Source organism: Bombina bombina, chromosome 3 (assembly GCF_027579735.1).
Source record: "Bombina bombina isolate aBomBom1 chromosome 3, aBomBom1.pri, whole genome shotgun sequence".
Taxonomy (NCBI): domain Eukaryota; kingdom Metazoa; phylum Chordata; class Amphibia; order Anura; family Bombinatoridae; genus Bombina; species Bombina bombina.
In genome coordinates, this window is record NC_069501.1 from 79,009,229 (window position 1) to 79,032,713 (window position 23,485).

At 41.4% G+C, this 23,485-nt stretch overlaps 2 protein-coding genes across 4 annotated transcripts in view; one reads left to right on the forward strand and one right to left on the reverse strand.

Moving 5' to 3' along the window:
- The window catches only part of GPR89B (G protein-coupled receptor 89B), a 47,762-nt gene extending 45,726 nt beyond the window's left edge, over positions 1-2,036 (reverse strand). Inside the window, exon 1 of the mRNA XM_053705884.1 lies at positions 1,426-2,036. Within this exon, the coding sequence (XP_053561859.1) occupies positions 1,426-1,467 (42 nt within the window). The 5' untranslated portion in view covers positions 1,468-2,036. The remainder of the gene's footprint in view (positions 1-1,425) is intronic.
- Positions 2,037-2,112: 76 nt separating this feature from the next.
- GTPBP8 (GTP binding protein 8 (putative)) overlaps positions 2,113-23,485 on the forward strand; it is a 56,113-nt gene continuing 34,740 nt past the window's right edge. Inside the window, exons 1-4 of one of the 3 annotated variants that reach the window (XM_053705887.1) lie at positions 2,113-2,199; positions 4,233-4,585; positions 6,900-6,998; positions 8,769-8,899. In XM_053705887.1, coding sequence (XP_053561862.1) covers positions 4,244-4,585; positions 6,900-6,998; positions 8,769-8,899 — 572 coding nt within the window. In that variant the 5' untranslated portion in view covers positions 2,113-2,199; positions 4,233-4,243. Of the gene's footprint in view, positions 2,200-2,253; positions 2,494-4,232; positions 4,586-6,899; positions 6,999-8,768; positions 8,900-23,485 lie in introns of those variants that run through there. The other 2 variants (XM_053705888.1, XM_053705889.1) reach the window with 2 other exon arrangements.

Here is a 23,485-nt window from a genome sequence, read left to right on the forward strand (position 1 = left end):
GAGAATTCAAGGGCCATCATAGTCAAATAATGATATGCTCTAATCCGTTGGAGAATGCAATTTTAAGTCTATCGACCCTAGACTACTGTGTGCTTAACCCACAAAAAAGGGCTAAATACATATTAAAAATACCACTCGGGACCCGCAGAGCCCTGCTTGCCACGAGAGGAAAACACCACTGATCCAATCAGCAGCTTTAGCGGCACATCTGAGTTGTGCAACTTATGCTGCTGATTAGATAAGCTCTGTTTTCCGCTGAAAACCTGCAATGCACTGCATATCCCAAGCGGTATTTTTAATGTGTGTTTAACCCCTTTGCGTAAGTTAAACACACAGTAGTTTAGGGTTGATTTCTATGGTATGTTTAATCCCCCTGGGTTCAATTAGAGATGACAATTATTTTTTCCCTATTATGGCCCTTTAAAGTATGTATTGTACATAGCAGTAATAAAATATTGCATTGCATAAAGATATGCATGCAAAATACATGTTTTAAAAGCATATAGAACTGTCATTTTGTTATTCTACACTGTTTTGAAATCCTGGGGCATACCCATTGAAAAGCTTTCTGTCTTTTGTTTATCCTATCTCTTTTGCTATGAACAATTACATACAAATATAAGTAGTCCTGCAAAATCCACTCCAGCCTCATTTTCTTATTATTCTTTGTTATTTTACAAAATTACAGTTCTATATGCTTTTAAAACATGTATTTTGCATGCATATCTTTATGCAATGCAATATTTTTTTTAAAAATACTCTTGTTCATTAGAGCATGTAATTTTATCACTAGCAACCCTGCAACTCTCGGACCAAGAACACTGCTCTCGAGCGGAAACTGCTGATGATCCAATCAAAAGCACTAGTCACACAACCCAACTGTTTCCGCTCAGACCAGTAATGCTCTGGACTTCAAAACAATGCAATTTTATTTATTGTTTATTTGTATTGATGTTAGAACCATCACAGATAAATACAAATATAACATACAAAAATAATATATTTCCTTGAAGAAACAACATATTATAGAACACTTGTCATGGTATCACAAGAGGATCCTATTGCCCACATACTCCTGTAATGGTTCACATTCCCATTGATTCTCTCTGGGCCTGTCTTTAATTGCTGTCCAGGAGTTCCAACCCCTATCCTCATTCCCCATCCCAATAACCTATTTGATAACCTAGAAAAGGAAGCAAGACGGGGGGCTCCCAATGCTTTTTTGCAACTCAGCAGATGAAGGAGACCCAACCTCAACCCATAGAAGCAATTTTTTTTTTTTTTTTTTTACATAAAACATTTTTAAATGTCAGATTTTGCCAATGCCCTGCTTAAATGCTGATGAATAAAATGTATATATGAAAAAGGGAGTTTGGTGTCGTTAACAAATGTGTGCCATAAATGCACCTGTTATAGATTCCTTACCTGCGAGATGACCATAAATATTGAGTCGACAAGGAAGCTCATGATGGTTAATTTGATTCAGGTGAAGCACCAATGGAATGGAGTCTGCTCAGTGTTCTGCTTTTAGAAAGTTCTCATGAAATAAATATTTAAACTGAATTTATATCATTTGATAACACAATACACAGTGCTAGAGTCTCATAAGCTTTATGTATATTCAACACTGCACTACACGATGCTTTCTGTACAGATACATCCTACATATGTGACACATTTTGGGCTTTATTACTGAAGATAACTTTGGTATTTTATTATTTCCTCTAAGAGCCTAGATAGTCACTGTGCTTACTTGTCTGAAATCATTCAGGTGAACAGTTGTATATTTAACTCAAATAGCTATAAAACAAAGTAAAATGTTTTTTTTTAAGAATTCCTTACTCGTGTATTACCCCCCTTTCACAGCTTATTTGTGTTGTTTTACCCCCAACAGCCATTTGTTTACACAAAAATTGTAATACTGTCCTAAATGTTTTTTTCTTTATCCCTAGTAATAATTTAGTTATTTTCCCCTTCTGCCCCGTTACTACTACAGTAGTGCGTCTGCATGACAGCTTTCTACTGCCAACCTCATATAGCAGTCGCAGAATGGATACGTCATACCAAAGCGCTGAGCGTTGATTGGCTCTTTCCCGTGAAAGGGAGCCGGAGTGCAGATCTGGAACTATCCGACCAATCAGACTGAAAAGGGCTGTTCTTATTTCTAAAACGAGGCTTGGAACGCTGTGTGGTGTCCTGGTGTGTATAAAGTCAAGTAAATGGGTGTCTGGTTATAGTGAGGGTTACCGAGGTCTGGGGAAATTGTGGCTGTGGTAGTAAATAATTATTATTGTGATGACATTGTGTCTTAGATGACAGCTGGGTGCTTAATTCAATATTCAGTTGATAAAGAAATGATAGACATAGGCGATTAAACTGTAGCTCACAGAGAAGTGCTGACTATTATATATAGCTGAGAGACCCCCAGGCGGATCCCTTACCTCAGAATACATAAAGCATTAGTAGGAATATTGGATCCCGAACGATGTATATGTAATTATGTATAGTTATAATGTATTCTCTTTAATCTCATAAAGTTATTGATCTGTGTTGTTGTGTCCCAATAATTCTGTCAATGCTGTAAAGGGGGTACAATAAAAGACAAGATAAGGGAAAACAGACTAACAAAATATTTAGATACGTCCCAATAAACAGTACAAATATTGACTTTTTGGCATCACCTTCAACACATTCACATACTATTTTCAGAGGCAGGTCTCATTTTGTGACTGTGAATGGTGTCAAATGAGTAACTGAGGAAAGTATGGAAAATCAGGGTCACAAAGACTTTGTAATGCTTAATCGGTTTTTTTTGTGTTTAGTTTTTTTCTCCAAGGCTTTAGCTGCTAGAGAAGACTGAAAAGAATGCCAAAATTCTAGTTCTAGGTTCTAACTTTGATATTAGTCTCCACATGCATATATCAGTGAGTATTTTTTCACCTGGGCTGGCCCCTAAAATATGTGAAACTGGCCCATCCATATTCAGAGGCAGTTTTAATTAAATTATTATTTAATTAAATATTTTGGGAGGGTGTTTTATTTAAATTTGTCAACCCAGTAAAAAAGGTTCTTTGTAATACCGGGCAGCAGCCCAGATGCTTTAGCATTTGAACAGAATATATTTAATTGAAGCATGGTATTGTGTTATTCTGAGAATTGGGCATGCGAGGGACTTCACTGCAGCTTCTGCATACAGAGACATGCACTCTGCACATTTTTCATTGGGTATGGTCCAGCTATTTACCAATTCAAGTGTTCAGAAAACCCTACTAAATTGTGGAATTTGAAAACAATTTCTGGGACAAAATTGATGCTTATATTTTCTGATAGAAGAAAGGAAAAGCTAAAAAAAAATGTCAGTGGAGGTGGGGTTATACTAGATATGACCTTCAGCAGATGACAGCAAAACCTATAGTAATAATATATATGTGAAGTATACCAGTATTAATGCATATTAATTTGTTGATGCATGTCTGCAGCTAGATAGGAGTAATAAAGAAAAAGGGCTTTAATTTTCCAAGAGGAAAATGAAAATAAACCAATAACTATTAGTTTGTTATAAAAACTCAGGGACATATTTCCTTTAAATTTCACACTCAGTCATAAAACATGTTGGTATCTTTGTTGTGCAGCTATTGGTGCTCTTAAACTATATTGAAATAATGTTGCAAACAAACATATTGTAGTTCATTGTTTTAAATAAAAAGATATTCATGTGATAAATCAACTTCTTGTCTTATGGGAAATCTACCTGTCAGCCAGTGAACAATAGATACCTAAGTATCAGTTGCATGTTCTGTTAATTTTAGTTTAAACAGCAACAGCTGTTTAACTGCTACCCTTATACAGCTGTCATGTCTAATAAAGGCCAGGTCTGTGTTTTTCTGCTTCGTAGAAGGAACCTTACATGTGGAATTACAGCAGCCAATCAGATTGTTCCCATAGGCTGTTGACATCTGGGCAGCAGTGTGAATGCAGCTGTGTAAGACTTCAGTCTTATGCAATGCATCATGCAGATGCCATACATAATACTAATATGGGAATACTATAAGCAATATTAGGTCTTTATTTATATGATATAGCATATGAGGAGAAAATAAATTAGAACATTATGAAACAAGAATGCTTGTTCACAAACTGAACACATGAAAAATACATACTGTGTGTATGGCTTGCAGCACTGGTTTTCATGTAATCAGTTTATAATTTGGATATTTCTTTTTCTTTTTCAGGCTCAATAAACATGATCAGTGGCCAGTATCTGGGGACTGTGTTAAGGACTAGTCTTCTGTATAATGGTTACCTGCCAATATGTAAGGCATGCAGAAAAGCTGCCACCTACGCATCTTTCCAAAACGTTGCCAAACTCCAGGACAATAAGTTAAACAAACTTGTCTTTCCCTTAAAGGATCTGGAGAGGTTTCTGAGTCCCAGCATTGACAGAACCAACTTTAATCTTTTTGATCCCAGTCTGGAGCAGATTGCTAAATCAGAAGGACTTTTCAGGCCTTTTGGAAAACATGTGATAGATTATTTCACGTCAGCGGTTAGAATGGATCATGTTCCTCTGATTACGCAACCTGAGGTTGGGCTTTTTCCACTTGAGGTTATATCAATGATAAAAATACACGTGAAAGAGCACTATTTAAACATGTTAACAATATTGCATGGAAAAAAAAGATTAGAGCGATTATAAAAGTGTAAAAAAAATGTAAAAAACTAAATGCTGTAATGTTTTAGGACATTTTAGTATTCTACAAATTCCCCTGAAAATGGTTTAAACACATACAGTCTGGTTCCGAACAACAATGCTCTACTGGGATTTGTCTGATTATATCTGGTGAACCAATGACAAGAAGCATATGTGTGTAGCCACCAATAAGCAGATGGCTCCTATGAGTGAGTGCATTGCTGATCTGAACATATCTATACATTTTTCAACAAAGGATACCAAGATAAAAAAGTCAATTTAGAAATAGGTGAAAATTCAAGTCTAAAACTGCATGCTCTGAACAATGAAAGGTTAATTTTGACTTTCACGTCCCTTTAAATGAACAAGTCAAACATTGTTGTATTTACTAGTTTTGTTAAAGGGACAGTATACACCAATTTTCATTTAACTGCATAACTGCTGTAATAGACACTACTATAGAGAATAATATGCACAGATATCCAGTATAAAACCATTTAAAAACTTACTTAGGAGATCCCAGTTTAGCTCTGTTAAAAAGATTAGCTGGAACACCCACTAAAAGTGGTTCTATAGCAAAAAAGCCTACCCTCCCACTTCCTCTGCATATGAAAAGACCATTTACACAAACAGGAGCAAGCTGGAGTAGGTATACATCAGTATTCTCCTAAAACTTTGGGGCTTGGTTAGGAGTCTGAAAATCAGCGCAATGTTATTTAAAAATAAGCAAAGCTATACTTTTTTTTTTTTCTTCAAAAAAAGCTGTATAGGCTATATAAATGGATAATCTACAAAACATTTATGCAAAGAAAAATCTAGTGTATAATGTCCCTTTAATGAAGGAATAAAGGAAAAAATGCACATCTAGAGTTTACAGGACCAGTGGTACGGTATGGTTGTGGTATTGTACTGTCCACCTGCTCCTTTGTGATAATGAACAAAAAAAACAAAAAACTGCTGGATTTAAAGGGACAGTAAAGTCAAAATTAAACAAATAGATTGGATAGACCATGGCATCTTAAACAACTTTGAAATTTACTTCTATTATCAATTGAGCTCAGTAGCATGCACATGTCTTAAAGCAACAGTCTACTCCAGAATTTTTATTGTTTAAAAATATAGATAATTCCTTTATTACACATTCCCCCGTTTTGCATAACCAACACAGTTATATTAAAGGGACAGTCTACACCAGAATTGTTATTGTTTAAAAAGATAGATAATCCCTTTATTAACCATTCCCTAGTTTTGCATAACCAACACAGTTATATAAATACACTTTTTACCTCTGTGAATATCTTGTATCTAAGTCTCTGCAGACTGCCTCCTTAACTGAGTTCTTTTGACAGACTTGCATTTTAGCCAATCAGTTCTAACTCTTAAATAAATAGTGAGCACAATGTTATCTATATGACACACATGAACTAGTACTGTCTAACTGTCAAGATGCACTGAGATAAGAGGCAGTTAAACAGCTTAGAAATTAGCATATGCGTCTACCTAGGTTTAGCTTTCAACAAAGAATACCAAGAGAGAAAAGCAAATTTGATGATAAAAGTAAATTGGAAAGTTGTTTAAAATTGCATGTCCTATCTGAATCATAAAATTTTAATTTTGACTAGACTGTCCCTTTAAGCCATCTGGCAGCAATGTTATACATAGTTACATACACTGCTGCCATAGTCTGCTATAGACACATGCATGCCCATAAGCGCCTATCAGCCTACCTAGGTTTAGTCTTAAACCAAGGATACCAAGACAACAAAGCAAATTTGATAATAGAAGTAAATTGTAACGTTAAATATTTTTTTGCATAACTTGACATGTTCCAGGAGCTATGGCATCTAGAATTTTACTTTTGTCTTCTAACTTTTCCTCAAATTTGTCTACATTTATCTATTGACAAATACCCCTGTCTGGCTGAGTCCTCAATGCTGAAACAAGTTATTCATCCATTTCTATTGATTGTTTCAATGTTTGTATAAACAATTATATTTAAATTGTGTGATCTCAAAGTTACAACATTTCAGCACTAGTAATATTTATATGTGAACAGACTGCCCAGATTCTCACATGTCCCCTAAAAAGTGGGAGCTACAATATTTTGTTATCGTCACAATTGAATGTGTATTCCCCATATGGATTGTAGCTTTTGAAACCCATAAAAGACTTGTGCTGACTCTGGGTTTATAATGGTTTTTCCTTTTAGGTTTGTTTCATCGGAAGGAGCAATGTTGGCAAATCGTCATTAATAAAAGCAATTTTTTCTCTAGTCCCAGATATTGAAGTCAGAGTCTCAAAAAATCCTGTAAGTTGTTGTTCATTTTTTTTATATTGTTATGTAATTTTATTCATAAAGGAGTGAAAAGTATGAACCGCCATCTCACAGGGAAACCTAAATCTTTTTTACAGAAATTCACTAAAAACAGTTATTTATGACTGCACAACAAATCAACGTGGATCACAATATGCATTGCTTTTGCAAACGTAATACCGGAGGCAGCATCATTGTACATCTGCAGTAGCACTGACAGCATTATCATTCTATGCAAATAACAGTTCTAGAGTTAGCAATAAACCTGTGGATGACTAAGGGGGCTGTATTGCATTTCAAAGCATTAAAGGGACACTGTACTATAGATTTTGTTTTCTCTTAATGTGTTCCAAATGTCATGTTATACCTACAGCAGAGTCTTTATATATATATATATATATATATATATATATATATATTAGCCGGCAGCCGAGGTGTTGTAACCACCAGGGTGCTATCCTTTAATACGAATTTATCTAATTCTTCTCATGGGAGGGCACTCACAGGGTTTTAAATTCAATTTAAGTTTTTATTTCCAATACATAGAGTGAAAAGAACAATTGTCAACGTTACTGCCCTTCATTGGGCCTTTCTCAAGACAAAAATGTTAAGATGCCATCAAGGATTGAGGCTTCACAGCAGCATTTCAGTCGTTCTCCCGAAGAGCAGGCCTTGTCAGCCAGAGCTTTGAGAGAACGACTGAAATGCCACTGTGAAGCCTCAATCCTTGATGGCATCTTAACATTTTTGTCTTGAGAAAAGCCCAATGAGGGGCAGTAACGTTAACAATTGATCTTTTAACTATATGTATTGGAAATAAAGACTGCATTTTAAACCCTGTGAGTGCCCTCCCATAAGAAGGTTTTTATATAGATTCTCTGTGTAGCTTTGTGTCACTACCACACTCACCATATATATATTTTTTTTACCCAACTCCCCATAGACCCCTGGTTTTCAAACCTGTCCTCAGACCTCCCTAACAGGCCACATTTTGAGGTTATCTGAACTGGAGCACAGGTGAAATAATCAGCTGATTAGTAAACCTAGTTATTTTATCTGCTCTCATCCAAGGTAATCCAGAAAACCTGGACAATTGGGGAGGCTTGAGGACAGGTTTGAAAACCAGTGCCATAGACTGACCAAACAACCCATAGACTGTCTTTGTTTGTGTTGGAGATGGCCAAGAGTTACACAGCCACTGAGTTTATTGCATTAACTGAAATCTGTTATGGAATTTCCCAAAATAACTGAAGTAAGCAAATGCCGACCCAAGTGCTTCTGAACTTATCCTTCCATATGCCTTCAAAAAGATAAATGCTATGGTGGTGGGTATTATAAAGTATATTATTGTTGTCATTTATAAGCGATCATACATTGTGAGCCACAGAGTATTCATTCTAGCCCAATTTTGTGGGCCAAACATAGTCATTTTAAGCAGCAATCATTGAATGTCATCAGCCAACTCTCTGGAAACAAAACTTACGGCATCTTGATTAAATATAAAAATGCTCAGCTGCACTTTTTTTCTAAAAAAAAGAAGTAACACTAATAAAAATAATTTAGCAAATGGTCTTAGTGTGTCATTGTTTGGAGAGAATATGAAATATGCACGTTTGGCTGTATTATTGAGAGAGAAAGCTATTGTATTATTTACACCGTGATATGAATTTTTAAGAATGTTATTAGTGATTAGCTCTGTTGTTTTTTTAATCTGCTTTGTTTAAATTGATGGACAGTAACTGTACTGTTTGTTTTTTCTTGCAGGGTCACACCAGGAAACTGAATTTTTTCAAAGTAGGCAAAGCGTTTACCTTGGTGGATATGCCAGGCTACGGGTACAGAGCTCCAAAGGATTTCAGTGACATGGTGGAGACGTATCTTCAAGGTAGACAGAAGTAAGGAGAAATTAATGGTATATGTTTGTAATTATTGTCTCTAGCCACACACACGTGTAGACATATAATTCTGTTAAAGGAAAACTGATATAACAATTATAAGTGGGTAAAAAGTTATGATCAATAAAGTACATTTTCCCTAGCAAGAGAAATCGTTATGTTCCGTATGAAAGTAGTAATTAAAGGGAACATCTTTATAATTTGAGTATTAACAAAACATTATTGCTACAAAGACAGGTGCTTGCAGGCTGTGCCCACCTGCTGAAGAACATAACTTGTCTTATTTCACTCTTCCTTTTTGCAGTAGTATATATTTTTTTTATTTTTTTTTTATTGAGGTTGTGCGAAAACAATACAACTTATATGGAACACCATTCCATCAAAACAAACATAAATGGTACATTTCAATTCAATTCAACAATTTCTGTATAGATAGAAAGATAAAATTCTCCGCATGAATAATCTTATAGGAAAACTGGAACCTCTTTTTCTATTTTATTTTTGTTATGAACTGAGATTAGCAATGTGAGTGGTCTCTTCAGGACCTGTAAGTTTCGAGTAGTTTAGCAATTGGAATTGTTTATAATAGTAGGAGTGAAAATATAATTTCGCTGTGTATATAATATAGTAAGATATGTAGGTATAAATTGGTAGGTTACGGCATAGGCAAGATGAGCCGTGTATTTAACCCTCCTATATTAGGAGGTCTATTATGGGGGTGGGGGGAGGCGGTAGGTTGAATATGATGAGTAATACATGTAGCTTAGGAGGCTTTCCCCCCCCCCCCAGAAAGTAGAAGGAACATATTAGCACTTAAATGTTACAGCCATGATATGTGCATACTAAAAGGTACAGACCTTAAAACTTTCCATGACATGTTTAAAGCTATAATAAATGGAAGGGAGAGGAGCCCCAAGTGTAATGCGTATGCCAGGGCAATGGTGATATAGAAGATGCAAATAAGGTCATTCCTATAAATAAGTTCATGGGGGGAGAGATATATGTGAAGTGATGACTCCTGAAATGTGGACAACCTTACATGTAACAGTCAACTATAAAAGTTAGCTAGTGTTGAATAAGCTCACCCTATACAATCTCGGTCTATTAGAAACCTGGGTTATCAGAGAACATACAGGAATGAGCTAGGTGGGAGATGGGTCAATGCTATACCCTGCATGAGAGAGCTTAGATGTTTAAGGCATTAAACCTAGTGCTGGTTAATTGACTCGGTTATAATTGTATGATTTTATAAGTTTATGAAGAGAGAGACTATATAGAATAGCCCCAGTGTAGGTCCAGCCCCCACTAGGGCTAGTTTTTTTTTACAATCTGAATTAGAGAGTTTGGGAGATTAATGCCTGGTTACATAAGTGGGAATATAAGATATAGATCTGCCACAGGTCACGGGCCCTATGCCCTGCAGCCTCAAACAAAAAATTCCATTAGTCAGCACAGATGCAAAATCCCCATCATCTAGTGAAGTCATACCCAATTCAGTCTAAATTTGTCCTATCTTTTCTATTACTCGGCTATATTGTTTATATGGAGGACCCAGTACCAGCAGTTAAAGTCAGGGATAGGGATTCATCATCCACACACATACAATTGTCACTTACATAATGCATAAGATTTCAGCAGGGTAACGTTTTTGGCAATATTATGTCTGGGTCGTGAGTATTGTAAATGGTATGTGTACCGAGCCTAGGCCCATATTGAGTGTGATAGATACGTTCTAAGCATATATATCAGTTCCCCATGGAGGCACCACATCATGTAGTAGGAGTGAGTGTAAGATTCTAACTCTAAGGTCTTGGCAGGAATTAGGTCTCATGCAAGACGTTATAAAACAGGAAAATAATGCTTAAACATTTGCAAATTTTAAACTATACAAAGCACACAGCAACAAACAGAGATAACACAGAAAGCATAATTCTTTCATTGTCAGCATGAAGGTTGCGTCCATATTAGCCAATGCCTCCACGGAGGCCACAAGGAACATACTGCACTGTCCCTAGTTGACTATCCAGCGCACTGAATACCACACACTTATCAGTAATGTCCCAACGTGGCTGAAGGGACTCCAGGGAACGGTAAGTGCTGGGAGATAAATAAAATTTAGAAGCACATGTTGTTTGTGGCCTTGTTTCCTCTTGACTCACCGACTCCTCGGTATACATGGCACCCAGATCCGTATTGTCCCAGCCAAATTTATTGTGTATGGTTCCTGCCTGTAGCGCACTCCCTTTTGCATAGGTAATCGTAGCAACTCCTTTACCGTTGTACAGTGTGGGGCAGTGTGCCAATCCTACCGGCTCTTGAACCGGTTTTCTATTGGGGTGCACGACATGCAGGGACTGTCCAAACTCTATGATTCTGCTGGAGCTAGGCGATGGCGCACCACAGGCAGGGAAGGTCAAAGGCAGAATAGGTAAAAGAATGTCCATCTTCTCTAAAGCTGACCGCTGTGTTTTCCGTGGGAGTTCAAAGGTATAGTCCTCCCAACTGATGTCTAGGCATTGCGGTGGGGTTGAGAAGGGGGTGCGCACCTGTAGAGTTGAGGAACTAGCTATCGCTAGCGGGTCGGGTGCACAATGGCAATCAGGGTTCGGCATAGGGGACTGTTCTTTGTGCCACTCACGGGCAGTTGTAGAAGGCGTCGGGAGTAAGCGCAGCACAGACCTAAGGTCGCTTTCTAACAGGAGGAACTGCTGCGTAGTTAGCCGCAGAATAGCTGACTCCCATGCTGCGATCGCTTCCATGTTGTGTGGCTATGAAACACTGTTTTTCCAACAGTCTGGTTCCAAAATGTTCCTGTGTCAGCTGAGAAGGCAATATATCTCTGTACAGCACCCAGTCCTCACACTCAAGTCCCCTCCAGATAAGGTTGCTGCAGTAGGGTAGGTCTAAATTAAAAATTGGTCACTCTCGAGGAGACTAGATTGTAGGCCGTTTTTCAAGATGAATAGGATCCGTTTATCTTAAATATTTTCTGCTCCTCTACTCCAAGCATTGTGAACTCCAGAGTCTCTAGGTCACCAATATTATTAAAGTTTAGGGATCTGAACGGTCAAAAAAGGTATTTTCCAAAAGATATAGCCGGAGCTAATATGATATGCGACCATTCAGCTCTGTAGTTGGCTCCGCCCCCGCAGTAGTATATATTTTAAATAATACTGCATCTTTAAATGATGCTATTAGCCCTGCACTATTCTAGTGTAACTATAAAGTATCTAGAAAGGAACATGAAGACGCCACATTGTGCATTCAAGATAGACAGGAAACAATCCAATCCATAATAAACATATTTACAATTTGAGCAGCTGTTGTGCTATTAAATATGGTAATCAACTCACTGGGGCTGTGGTAGCAGGATCTGGAACCAACTCTCTCAAACTAAGCAAGCGAGATTTGTCTCTTTGGCAAGTACTCCCAGAATGTGCAAAATGTTTATATATGTACATGTAACATGAAATGCGCTCTAGAGAACAGTTTTCATTTCAAAGACCTAGGACCATCCTGAGCTGAGATATTGAGGTTTCCATAAACATCTGTATAACCGAAATGTGTTGTGCACCATGAAACAAAGATGGGCACTGTGGTTAAAAACCAAGTAAAATAAAAATTAAACACTGGTGGTTTTGTGATACCAATGCATAGAGGACCAATTGAGACGGATTATTAATCCTTTAAAAAAATAAATATATATATGATTTTTTTTTCCAAACAGTAAGTCACAATCTAGTCTATATTTATATAAAACAACAACTATTACCTGTCTGGTTACAGTACTGTACTATCGTTCTGAAGGTACTATCTATACAAAAGTTTTAAAAATGATATAAAACTATCTTTAGGAGCATGTGTAAGCTGTATTATGACATGAAGATATTGTCTACATGACATAAGATATTGTTGTATACACTTCCTTGGAGTTCCATCTCCTCTCAAAACCCATTCCAAAATCCAAACCTTTTCCCGTCTCTAGCAGTTTGGGTAAAGGGGGTTGTACCTGCATTTTAAAATTAATATAAGAAAATAATTGTTTTCTTGGTATTGTGTTAGCCAGTTAATTTAAAGTGAATGTAAATTTAACGTAATGCGGTAAAGTCAAGCAATAGAATTTACAAGAGAGTTTCATTCATGAAATCTTTACTATATACTTATCTTCAGAGATATTTTAATAGAAACGCTCTACGGATAAGAACTGAAGTTCCTGTCGCTATATTCAACAATTAATTAACAGATTACTCATCTGCAATCAGCTAATCGTTGTTTCCCCCTGGGCAGTGATGTTTGAGTAAAGGGGCTGAACGCCCCGGGGGGGGGGGGGGGAAACTATGATTAGTGGATTGCTGATGAGTAATCTGTAAATCAATTGCTGATTATGCTGGGTTGAGGATCGACTCTTATCCGTAGAGCATTTCTATTGAAATATCTCTGAAGATAAGTATATAGTAAAGATTTCATGAATTCAACTCTCATTCATTTTGAAACTTCTATCGTTTGACTTTACCGCTTTACGTTAACTTTACATTCACTTTAAATGAAAAATAAAATAACAAATTAGATAAGGGATACCGTTATTGGGTAACAATAAAGGATTTATTTTTTTACAAGCTTTCAGAGCACTACGACTCTCTCATCATGCCTGACTAAGAAGCTGTAGTGCTCTGAAAGCTTGTAAAAAAAAGTCATTTTTTGTTAGCCAATAAAGGTACAAATATAATTTGTTTATTTTAAATTAAAATCAAATTTTCACTACTACTTTCCACTAGATGCATTTCTGTACCTACCCTCCCTGAGTAGAATAAACAAGTATGTTGCATTTAAAGGGACATTAAACCTACACTTTTTCTTTCATTAATCAGATAGAGAATACAATTTTAAACACTTTTCCAATTTACTTCTATTAAATAATTTGGTATTCTTTATTTAAAAAAGCAGCAATGCATTACTGGGAGCTATTTAAAGTTATTGGGTGAGTCCATAACATGAGGCATATATGTGCAGCCACCAATCAGCAGCTTCTTAGCCTAACTATGTATCCTTTTCAACAAAGGATACCAAGAGAACAAAACAAATTAGATAATAGAAGTTCATTGGGAAGTTGTTTAAAATTACGTGCTCTATCTGAATTATGATAGAAAAAATGGTTTCATGTCCCTTTGAATTGGCTTACTAGACATATACTTCTCAAAAGAGCCAATACATTGCATGACTTTAACTCTTTGCAGGATTAAACATAGTGAAGAATTTAAAAAAAAAAAAAAAACATTTTTTAATTGCCTAGTGCAGCACAAACCTACATATGTCACTGTGTCGCACACACCTGTGCCTAGTGCAGCACAAACCTACATATGTCACTGTCTGACACACCTGTGCCTAGTGCAGCACAAACCTACATATGTCACTGTCTGACACACCTGTGCCTAGTGCAGCACAAACCTACATATGTCACTGTCACACACACCTGTGCCTAGTGCAGCACAAACCTACATATGTCACTGTCTGACACACACCTGTGCCTAGTGCAGCACAAACCTACATATGTCACTGTCTGACACACACCTGTGCCTAGTGCAGCACAAACCTACATATGTCACTGTCTGACACACCTGTGCCTAGTGCAGCACAAACCTACATATGTCACTGTGTCACACACCTGTGCCTAGCGCAGCACAAACCTACATATGTCACTGTGTCACACACACCTGTGCCTAGTGCAGCACAAACCTACATATGTCACTGTCTGACACACACCTGTGCCTAGTGCAGCACAAACCTACATATGTCACTGTCTGACACACCTGTGCCTAGTGCAGCACAAACCTACATATGTCACTGTGTCACACACACCTGTGCCTAATGCAGCACAAACCTACATATGTCACTGTGTCACACACCTGTGCCTAGCGCAGCACAAACCTACATATGTCACTGTGTCACACACACCTGTGCCTAGTGCAGCACAAACCTACATATGTCACTGTCTGACACACACCTGTGCCTAGTGCAGCACAAACCTACATATGTCACTGTCTGACACACCTGTGCCTAGTGCAGCACAAACCTACATATGTCACTGTGTCACACACACCTGTGCCTAGTGCAGCACAAACCTACATATGTCACTGTGTCACACACCTGTGCCTAGTGCAGCAGAAACCTACATATGTCACTGTGTCGCACACCTGTGCCTAGTGCAGCACAAACCTACATATGTCACTGTCTGACACACCTGTGCCTAGTGCAGCACAAACCTACATATGTCACTGTCTGACACACATGTGCCTAGTGCAGCACAAACCTACATATGTCACTGTGTCACACACCTGTGCCTAGTGCAGCACAAACCTACATATGTCACTGTGTCACACACCTGTGCCTAGTGCAGCACAAACCTACATATGTCACTGTGTCACACACCTGTGCCTAGTGCAGCACAAACCTACATATGTCACTGTCTGACACACCTGTGCCTAGTGCAGCACAAACCTACATATGTCACTGTGTCACACACCTGTGCCTAGCGCAGCACAAACCTACATATGTCACTGTGTCACACACACCTGTGCCTAGTGCAGCACAAACCTACATATGTCACTGTCTGACACACACCTGTGCCTAGTGCAGCACAAACCTACATATGTCACTGTCTGACACACACCTGTGCCTAGTGCAGCACAAACCTACATATGTCACTGACACACCTGTGCCTAGTGCAGCACAAACCTACATATGTCACTGTGTCACACACCTGTGCCTAGCGCAGCACAAACCTACATATGTCACTGTGTCACACACACCTGTGCCTAGCGCAGCACAAACCTACATATGTCACTGTCTGACACACACCTGTGCCTAGTGCAGCACAAACCTACATATGTCACTGTCTGACACACACCTGTGCCTAGTGCAGCACAAACCTACATATGTCACTGTCTGACACACACCTGTGCCTAGTGCAGCACAAACCTACATATGTCACTGTCTGACACACACCTGTGCCTAGTGCAGCACAAACCTACATATGTTACTGTCTGACACACACCTGTGCCTAGTGCAGCACAAACCTACATATGTCACTGTGTCACACACACCTGTGCCTAGTGCAGCACAAACCTACATATGTCACTGTCTGACACACCTGTGCCTAGTGCAGCACAAACCTACATATGTCACTGTCACACACACCTGTGCCTAGTGCAGCACAAACCTACATATGTCACTGTCTGACACACACCTGTGCCTAGTGCAGCACAAACCTACATATGTCACTGTCTGACACACACCTGTGCCTAGTGCAGCACAAACCTACATATGTCACTGTCTGACACACCTGTGCCTAGTGCAGCACAAACCTACATATGTCACTGTGTCACACACCTGTGCCTAGCGCAGCACAAACCTACATATGTCACTGTGTCACACACACCTGTGCCTAGTGCAGCACAAACCTACATATGTCACTGTCTGACACACACCTGTGCCTAGTGCAGCACAAACCTACATATGTCACTGTCTGACACACCTGTGCCTAGTGCAGCACAAACCTACATATGTCACTGTGTCACACACACCTGTGCCTAATGCAGCACAAACCTACATATGTCACTGTGTCACACACCTGTGCCTAGCGCAGCACAAACCTACATATGTCACTGTGTCACACACACCTGTGCCTAGTGCAGCACAAACCTACATATGTCACTGTCTGACACACACCTGTGCCTAGTGCAGCACAAACCTACATATGTCACTGTCTGACACACCTGTGCCTAGTGCAGCACAAACCTACATATGTCACTGTGTCACACACACCTGTGCCTAGTGCAGCACAAACCTACATATGTCACTGTGTCACACACCTGTGCCTAGTGCAGCAGAAACCTACATATGTCACTGTGTCGCACACCTGTGCCTAGTGCAGCACAAACCTACATATGTCACTGTCTGACACACCTGTGCCTAGTGCAGCACAAACCTACATATGTCACTGTCTGACACACATGTGCCTAGTGCAGCACAAACCTACATATGTCACTGTGTCACACACCTGTGCCTAGTGCAGCAGAAACCTACATATGTCACTGTGTCACACACCTGTGCCTAGTGCAGCACAAACCTACATATGTCACTGTGTCACACACCTGTGCCTAGTGCAGCACAAACCTACATATGTCACTGTCTGACACACCTGTGCCTAGTGCAGCACAAACCTACATATGTCACTGTGTCACACACCTGTGCCTAGCGCAGCACAAACCTACATATGTCACTGTGTCACACACACCTGTGCCTAGTGCAGCACAAACCTACATATGTCACTGTCTGACACACACCTGTGCCTAGTGCAGCACAAACCTACATATGTCACTGTCTGACACACACCTGTGCCTAGTGCAGCACAAACCTACATATGTCACTGACACACCTGTGCCTAGTGCAGCACAAACCTACATATGTCACTGTGTCACACACCTGTGCCTAGCGCAGCACAAACCTACATATGTCACTGTGTCACACACACCTGTGCCTAGCGCAGCACAAACCTACATATGTCACTGTCTGACACACACCTGTGCCTAGTGCAGCACAAACCTACATATGTCACTGTCTGACACACACCTGTGCCTAGTGCAGCACAAACCTACATATGTCACTGTCTGACACACACCTGTGCCTAGTGCAGCACAAACCTACATATGTCACTGTCTGACACACACCTGTGCCTAGTGCAGCACAAACCTACATATGTCACTGTCTGACACACACCTGTGCCTAGTGCAGCACAAACCTACATATGTCACTGTGTCACACACACCTGTGCCTAGTGCAGCACAAACCTACATATGTCACTGTCTGACACACCTGTGCCTAGTGCAGCACAAACCTACATATGTCACTGTCACACACACCTGTGCCTAGTGCAGCACAAACCTACATATGTCACTGTCTGACACACACCTGTGCCTAGTGCAGCACAAACCTACATATGTCACTGTCTGACACACACCTGTGCCTAGTGCAGCACAAACCTACATATGTCACTGTCTGACACACCTGTGCCTAGTGCAGCACAAACCTACATATGTCACTGTGTCACACACCTGTGCCTAGCGCAGCACAAACCTACATATGTCACTGTGTCACACACACCTGTGCCTAGTGCAGCACAAACCTACATATGTCACTGTCTGACACACACCTGTGCCTAGTGCAGCACAAACCTACATATGTCACTGTCTGACACACCTGTGCCTAGTGCAGCACAAACCTACATATGTCACTGTGTCACACACACCTGTGCCTAGTGCAGCACAAACCTACATATGTCACTGTGTCACACACCTGTGCCTAGTGCAGCACAAACCTACATATGTCACTGTCTGACACACACCTGTGCCTAGTGCAGCACAAACCTACATATGTCACTGTCTGACACACACCTGTGCCTAGTGCAGCACAAACCTACATATGTCACTGTCTGACACACCTGTGCCTAGTGCAGCACAAACCTACATATGTCACTGTCTGACACACCTGTGCCTAGTGCAGCACAAACCTACATATGTCACTGTCTGACACACCTGTGCCTAGTGCAGCACAAACCTACATATGTCACTGTGTCTGACACACCTGTGCCTAGTGCAGCACAAACCTACATATGTCACTGTCTGACACACCTGTGCCTAGTGCAGCACAAACCTACATATGTCACTGTCTGACACACCCTGTGCCTAGTGCAGCACAAACCTACATATGTCACTGTGTCACACACCTGTGCCTAGTGCAGCACAAACCTACATATGTCACTGTCACACACCTGTGCCTAGTGCAGCACAAACCTACATATGTCACTGTGTCACACACCTGTGCCTAGTGCAGCACAAACCTACATATGTCACTGTCTGACACACCTGTGCCTAGTGCAGCACAAACCTACATATGTCACTGTCGTCACACACCTGTGCCTAGTGCAGCACAAACCTACATATGTCACTGTCTGACACACCTGTGCCTAGTGCAGCACAAACCTACATATGTCACTGTCTGACACACACTGTGCCTAGTGCAGCACAAACCTACATATGTCACTGTCTGACACACACCTGTGCCTAGTGCAGCACAAACCTACATATGTCACTGACACACCTGTGCCTAGTGCAGCACAAACCTACATATGTCACTGTGTCACACACCTGTGCCTAGCGCAGCACAAACCTACATATGTCACTGTGTCACACACACCTGTGCCTAGCGCAGCACAAACCTACATATGTCACTGTCTGACACACACCTGTGCCTAGTGCAGCACAAACCTACATATGTCACTGTCTGACACACACCTGTGCCTAGTGCAGCACAAACCTACATATGTCACTGTCTGACACACACCTGTGCCTAGTGCAGCACAAACCTACATATGTCACTGTCTGACACACCTGTGCCTAGTGCAGCACAAACCTACATATGTCACTGTCTGACACACTGTGCCTAGTGCAGCAACTCTGTGCCTAGTGCAGCACAACCTACATATGTCACTGTCTGACACACACCTGTGCCTAGTGCAGCACAAACCTACATATGTCACTGTGTCACACACCTGTGCCTAGTGCAGCACAAACCTACATATGTCACTGTCTGACACACCTGTGCCTAGTGCAGCACAAACCTACATATGTCACTGTCTGACACACATGTGCCTAGTGCAGCACAAACCTACATATGTCACTGTCTGACACACCTGTGCCTAGTGCAGCACAAACCTACATATGTCACTGTCTGACACACCTGTGCCTAGTGCAGCACAAACCTACATATGTCACTGTGTCACACACCTGTGCCTAGTGCAGCACAAACCTACATATGTCACTGTCTGACACACACCTGTGCCTAGTGCAGCACAAACCTACATATGTCACTGTCTGACACACACCTGTGCCTAGTGCAGCACAAACCTACATATGTCACTGTCTGACACACCTGTGCCCTAGTGCAGCACAAACCTACATATGTCACTGTCTGACACACCTGTGCCTAGTGCAGCACAAACCTACATATGTCACTGTCTAACACACCTGTGCCTAGTGCAGCACAAACCTACATATGTCACTGTCTGACACACCTGTGCCTAGTGCAGCACAAACCTACATATGTCACTGTCTGACACACCTGTGCCTAGTGCAGCACAAACCTACATATGTCACTGTCTGACACACCTGTGCCTAGTGCAGCACAAACCTACATATGTCACTGTCTGACACACCTGTGCCTATTGCAGCACAAACCTACATATGTCACTGTCTGACACACACCTGTGCCTAGTGCAGCACAAACCTACATATGTCACTGTCTGACACACCTGTGCCTAGTGCAGCACAAACCTACATATGTCACTGTCTGACACACACCTGTGCCTAGTGCAGCACAAACCTACATATGTCACTGTCTGACACACCTGTGCCTAGTGCAGCACAAACCTACATATGTCACTGTGACACACACCTGTGCCTAGTGCAGCACAAACCTACATATGTCACTGTCTGACACACCTGTGCCTAGTGCAGCACAAACCTACATATGTCACTGTCTGACACACACCTGTGCCTAGTGCAGCACAAACCTACATATGTCACTGTCTGACACACACCTGTGCCTAGTGCAGCACAAACCTACATATGTCACTGTCTGACACACCTGTGCCTAGTGCAGCACAAACCTACATATGTCACTGTGTCACACACCTGTGCCTAGTGCAGCACAAACCTACATATGTCACTGTCTGACACACCTGTGCCTAGTGCAGCACAAACCTACATATGTCACTGTCTGACACACACCTGTGCCTAGTGCAGCACAAACCTACATATCTGTGTCGACACACCTGTGCCTCGTGCAGCAACAAACCTACATATGTCACTGTCACACACACCTGTGCCTAGTGCAGCACAAACCTACATATGTCACTGTCTGACACACCTGTGCCTAGAGCAGCCACAAACCTACATATGTCACTGTCTGACACACCCTGTGCCTAGTGCAGCACAAACCTACATATGTCACTGTCTGACTCACCTGTGCCTAGTGCAGCACAAACCTACATATGTCACTGTGTCACCACACCTGTGCCTAGTGCAGCACAAACCTACATATGTCACTGTCCTGACACACCTGTGCCTAGTGCAGCACAAACCTACATATGTACACTGTCTGACCCACACCTGTGCCTAGTGCAGCACAAACCTACATATGTCACTGTCTGACACAAACCTGTGCCTAGTGCAGCACAAACCTACATATGTCACTGTCTGACACACTCCTGTGCCTAGTGGCAGCACAAACCTACATATGTCACTGTCTGACACACCTTGCCTAGGTGCAGCACAAACCTACATATGTCCACTGTCTGACACACCTGTGCCTAGTGCAGCACAAACCTACAGTATGTCACTGTCTGACACACACCCGACCCCTGTGCCTAGTGCAGCACAAAACCTACATATGTCACTGTCTGACACACCTGTGCCTAGTGCAGCACAAACCTACATATGTCACTGTCTTACACACCTGTGCCTAGTGCAGCACAAACCTACATATGTCACTGTCTGACACACCTGTGCCTAGTGCAGCACAAACCTACATATGTCACTGTCTGACTCACCTGTGCCTAGTGCAGGCACAAACCTACATATGTCACTGTCTGACACACCTGTGCCTAGTGCAGCACCAAAGATACATATGTCAGCTGTGGTCACACACACCTGTGCCTAGTGCAGCACAAACCTACATATGTCACTGTCTGACACACCTGTGCCTAGTGCAGCACAAACCTACATATGTCACTGTCTGACACACCTGTGCCTAGTGCAGCACAAACCTACAAATGTCACTGTCTTACACACCTGTGCCTAGTGCAGCACAAACCTACATATGTCACTGTCTGACACACCTGTGCCTAGTGCAGCACAAACCTACATATGTCACTGTCTGACACACCTGTGCCTAGTGCAGCACAAACCTACATATGTCACTGTCTGACACACATGTGCCTAGTGCAGCACAAACCTACATATGTCACTGTCACACACCTGTGCCTAGTGCAGCACAAACCTACATATGTCACTGTCTGACACACACCTGTGCCTAGTGCAGTACAAACCTACATATGTCACTGTCTGACACACACCTGTGCCTAGTGCAGTACAAACCTACATATGTCACTGTCTGACACACACCTGTGCCTAGTGCAGCACAAACCTACATATGTCACTGTCTGACACACACATGTGCCTAGTGCAGCACAAACCTACATATGTCACTGTCTGACACACCTGTGCCTAGTGCAGCACAAACCTACATATGTCACTGTGTCACACACCTGTGCCTAGTGCAGCACAAACCTACATATGTCACTGTCTGACACACCTGTGCCTAGTGCAGCACAAACCTACATATGTCACTGTCTGACACACCTGTGCCTAGTGCAGCACAAACCTACATATGTCACTGTCTGACACACCTGTGCCTAGTGCAGCACAAACCTACATATGTCACTGTGTCACACACCTGTGCCTAGTGCAGCACAAACCTACATATGTCACTGTGTCACACACCTGTGCCTAGTGCAGCACAAACCTACATATGTCACTGTGACACACACCTGTGCCTAGTGCAGCACAAACCTACATATGTCACTGTCTGACACACCTGTGCCTAGTGCAGCACAAACCTACATATGTCACTGTCTGACACACACCTGTGCCTAGTGCAGCACAAACCTACATATGTCACTGTCTGACACACATGTGCCTAGTGCAGCACAAACCTACATATGTCACTGTCACACACCTGTGCCTAGTGCAGCACAAACCTACATATGTCACTGTGTCACACACCTGTGCCTTGTGCAGCACAAACCTACATATGTCACTGTCTGACACACACCTGTGCCTAGTGCAGCACAAACCTACATATGTCACTGTCTGACACACACCTGTGCCTAGTGCAGCACAAAGATACATATGTCACTGTCTGACACACCTGTGCCTAGTGCAGCACAAACCTACATATGTCACTGTCTGACACACCTGTGCCTAGTGCAGCACAAACCTACATATGTCACTGTCTGACACACCTGTGCCTAGTGCAGCACAAACCTACATATGTCACTGTCTGACACACCTGTGCCTAGTGCAGCACAAACCTACATATGTCACTGTCTGACACACCTGTGCCTAGTGCAGCACAAACCTACATATGTCACTGTGTCACACACCTGTGCCTAGTGCAGCACAAACCTACATATGTCACTGTGTCACACACCTGTGCCTAGTGCAGCACAAACCTACTTATGTCACTGTCACACACCTGTGCCTAGTGCAGCACAAACCTACATATGTCACTGTGTCACACACACCTGTGCCTAGCGCAGCACAAACCTACATATGTCACTGTCTGACACACCTGTGCCTAGTGCAGCACAAACCTACATATGTCACTGTCTGACACACCTGTGCCTAGTGCAGAACAAACCTACATATGTCACTGTGTCACACAACTGTGCCTAGTGCAGCACAAACCTAC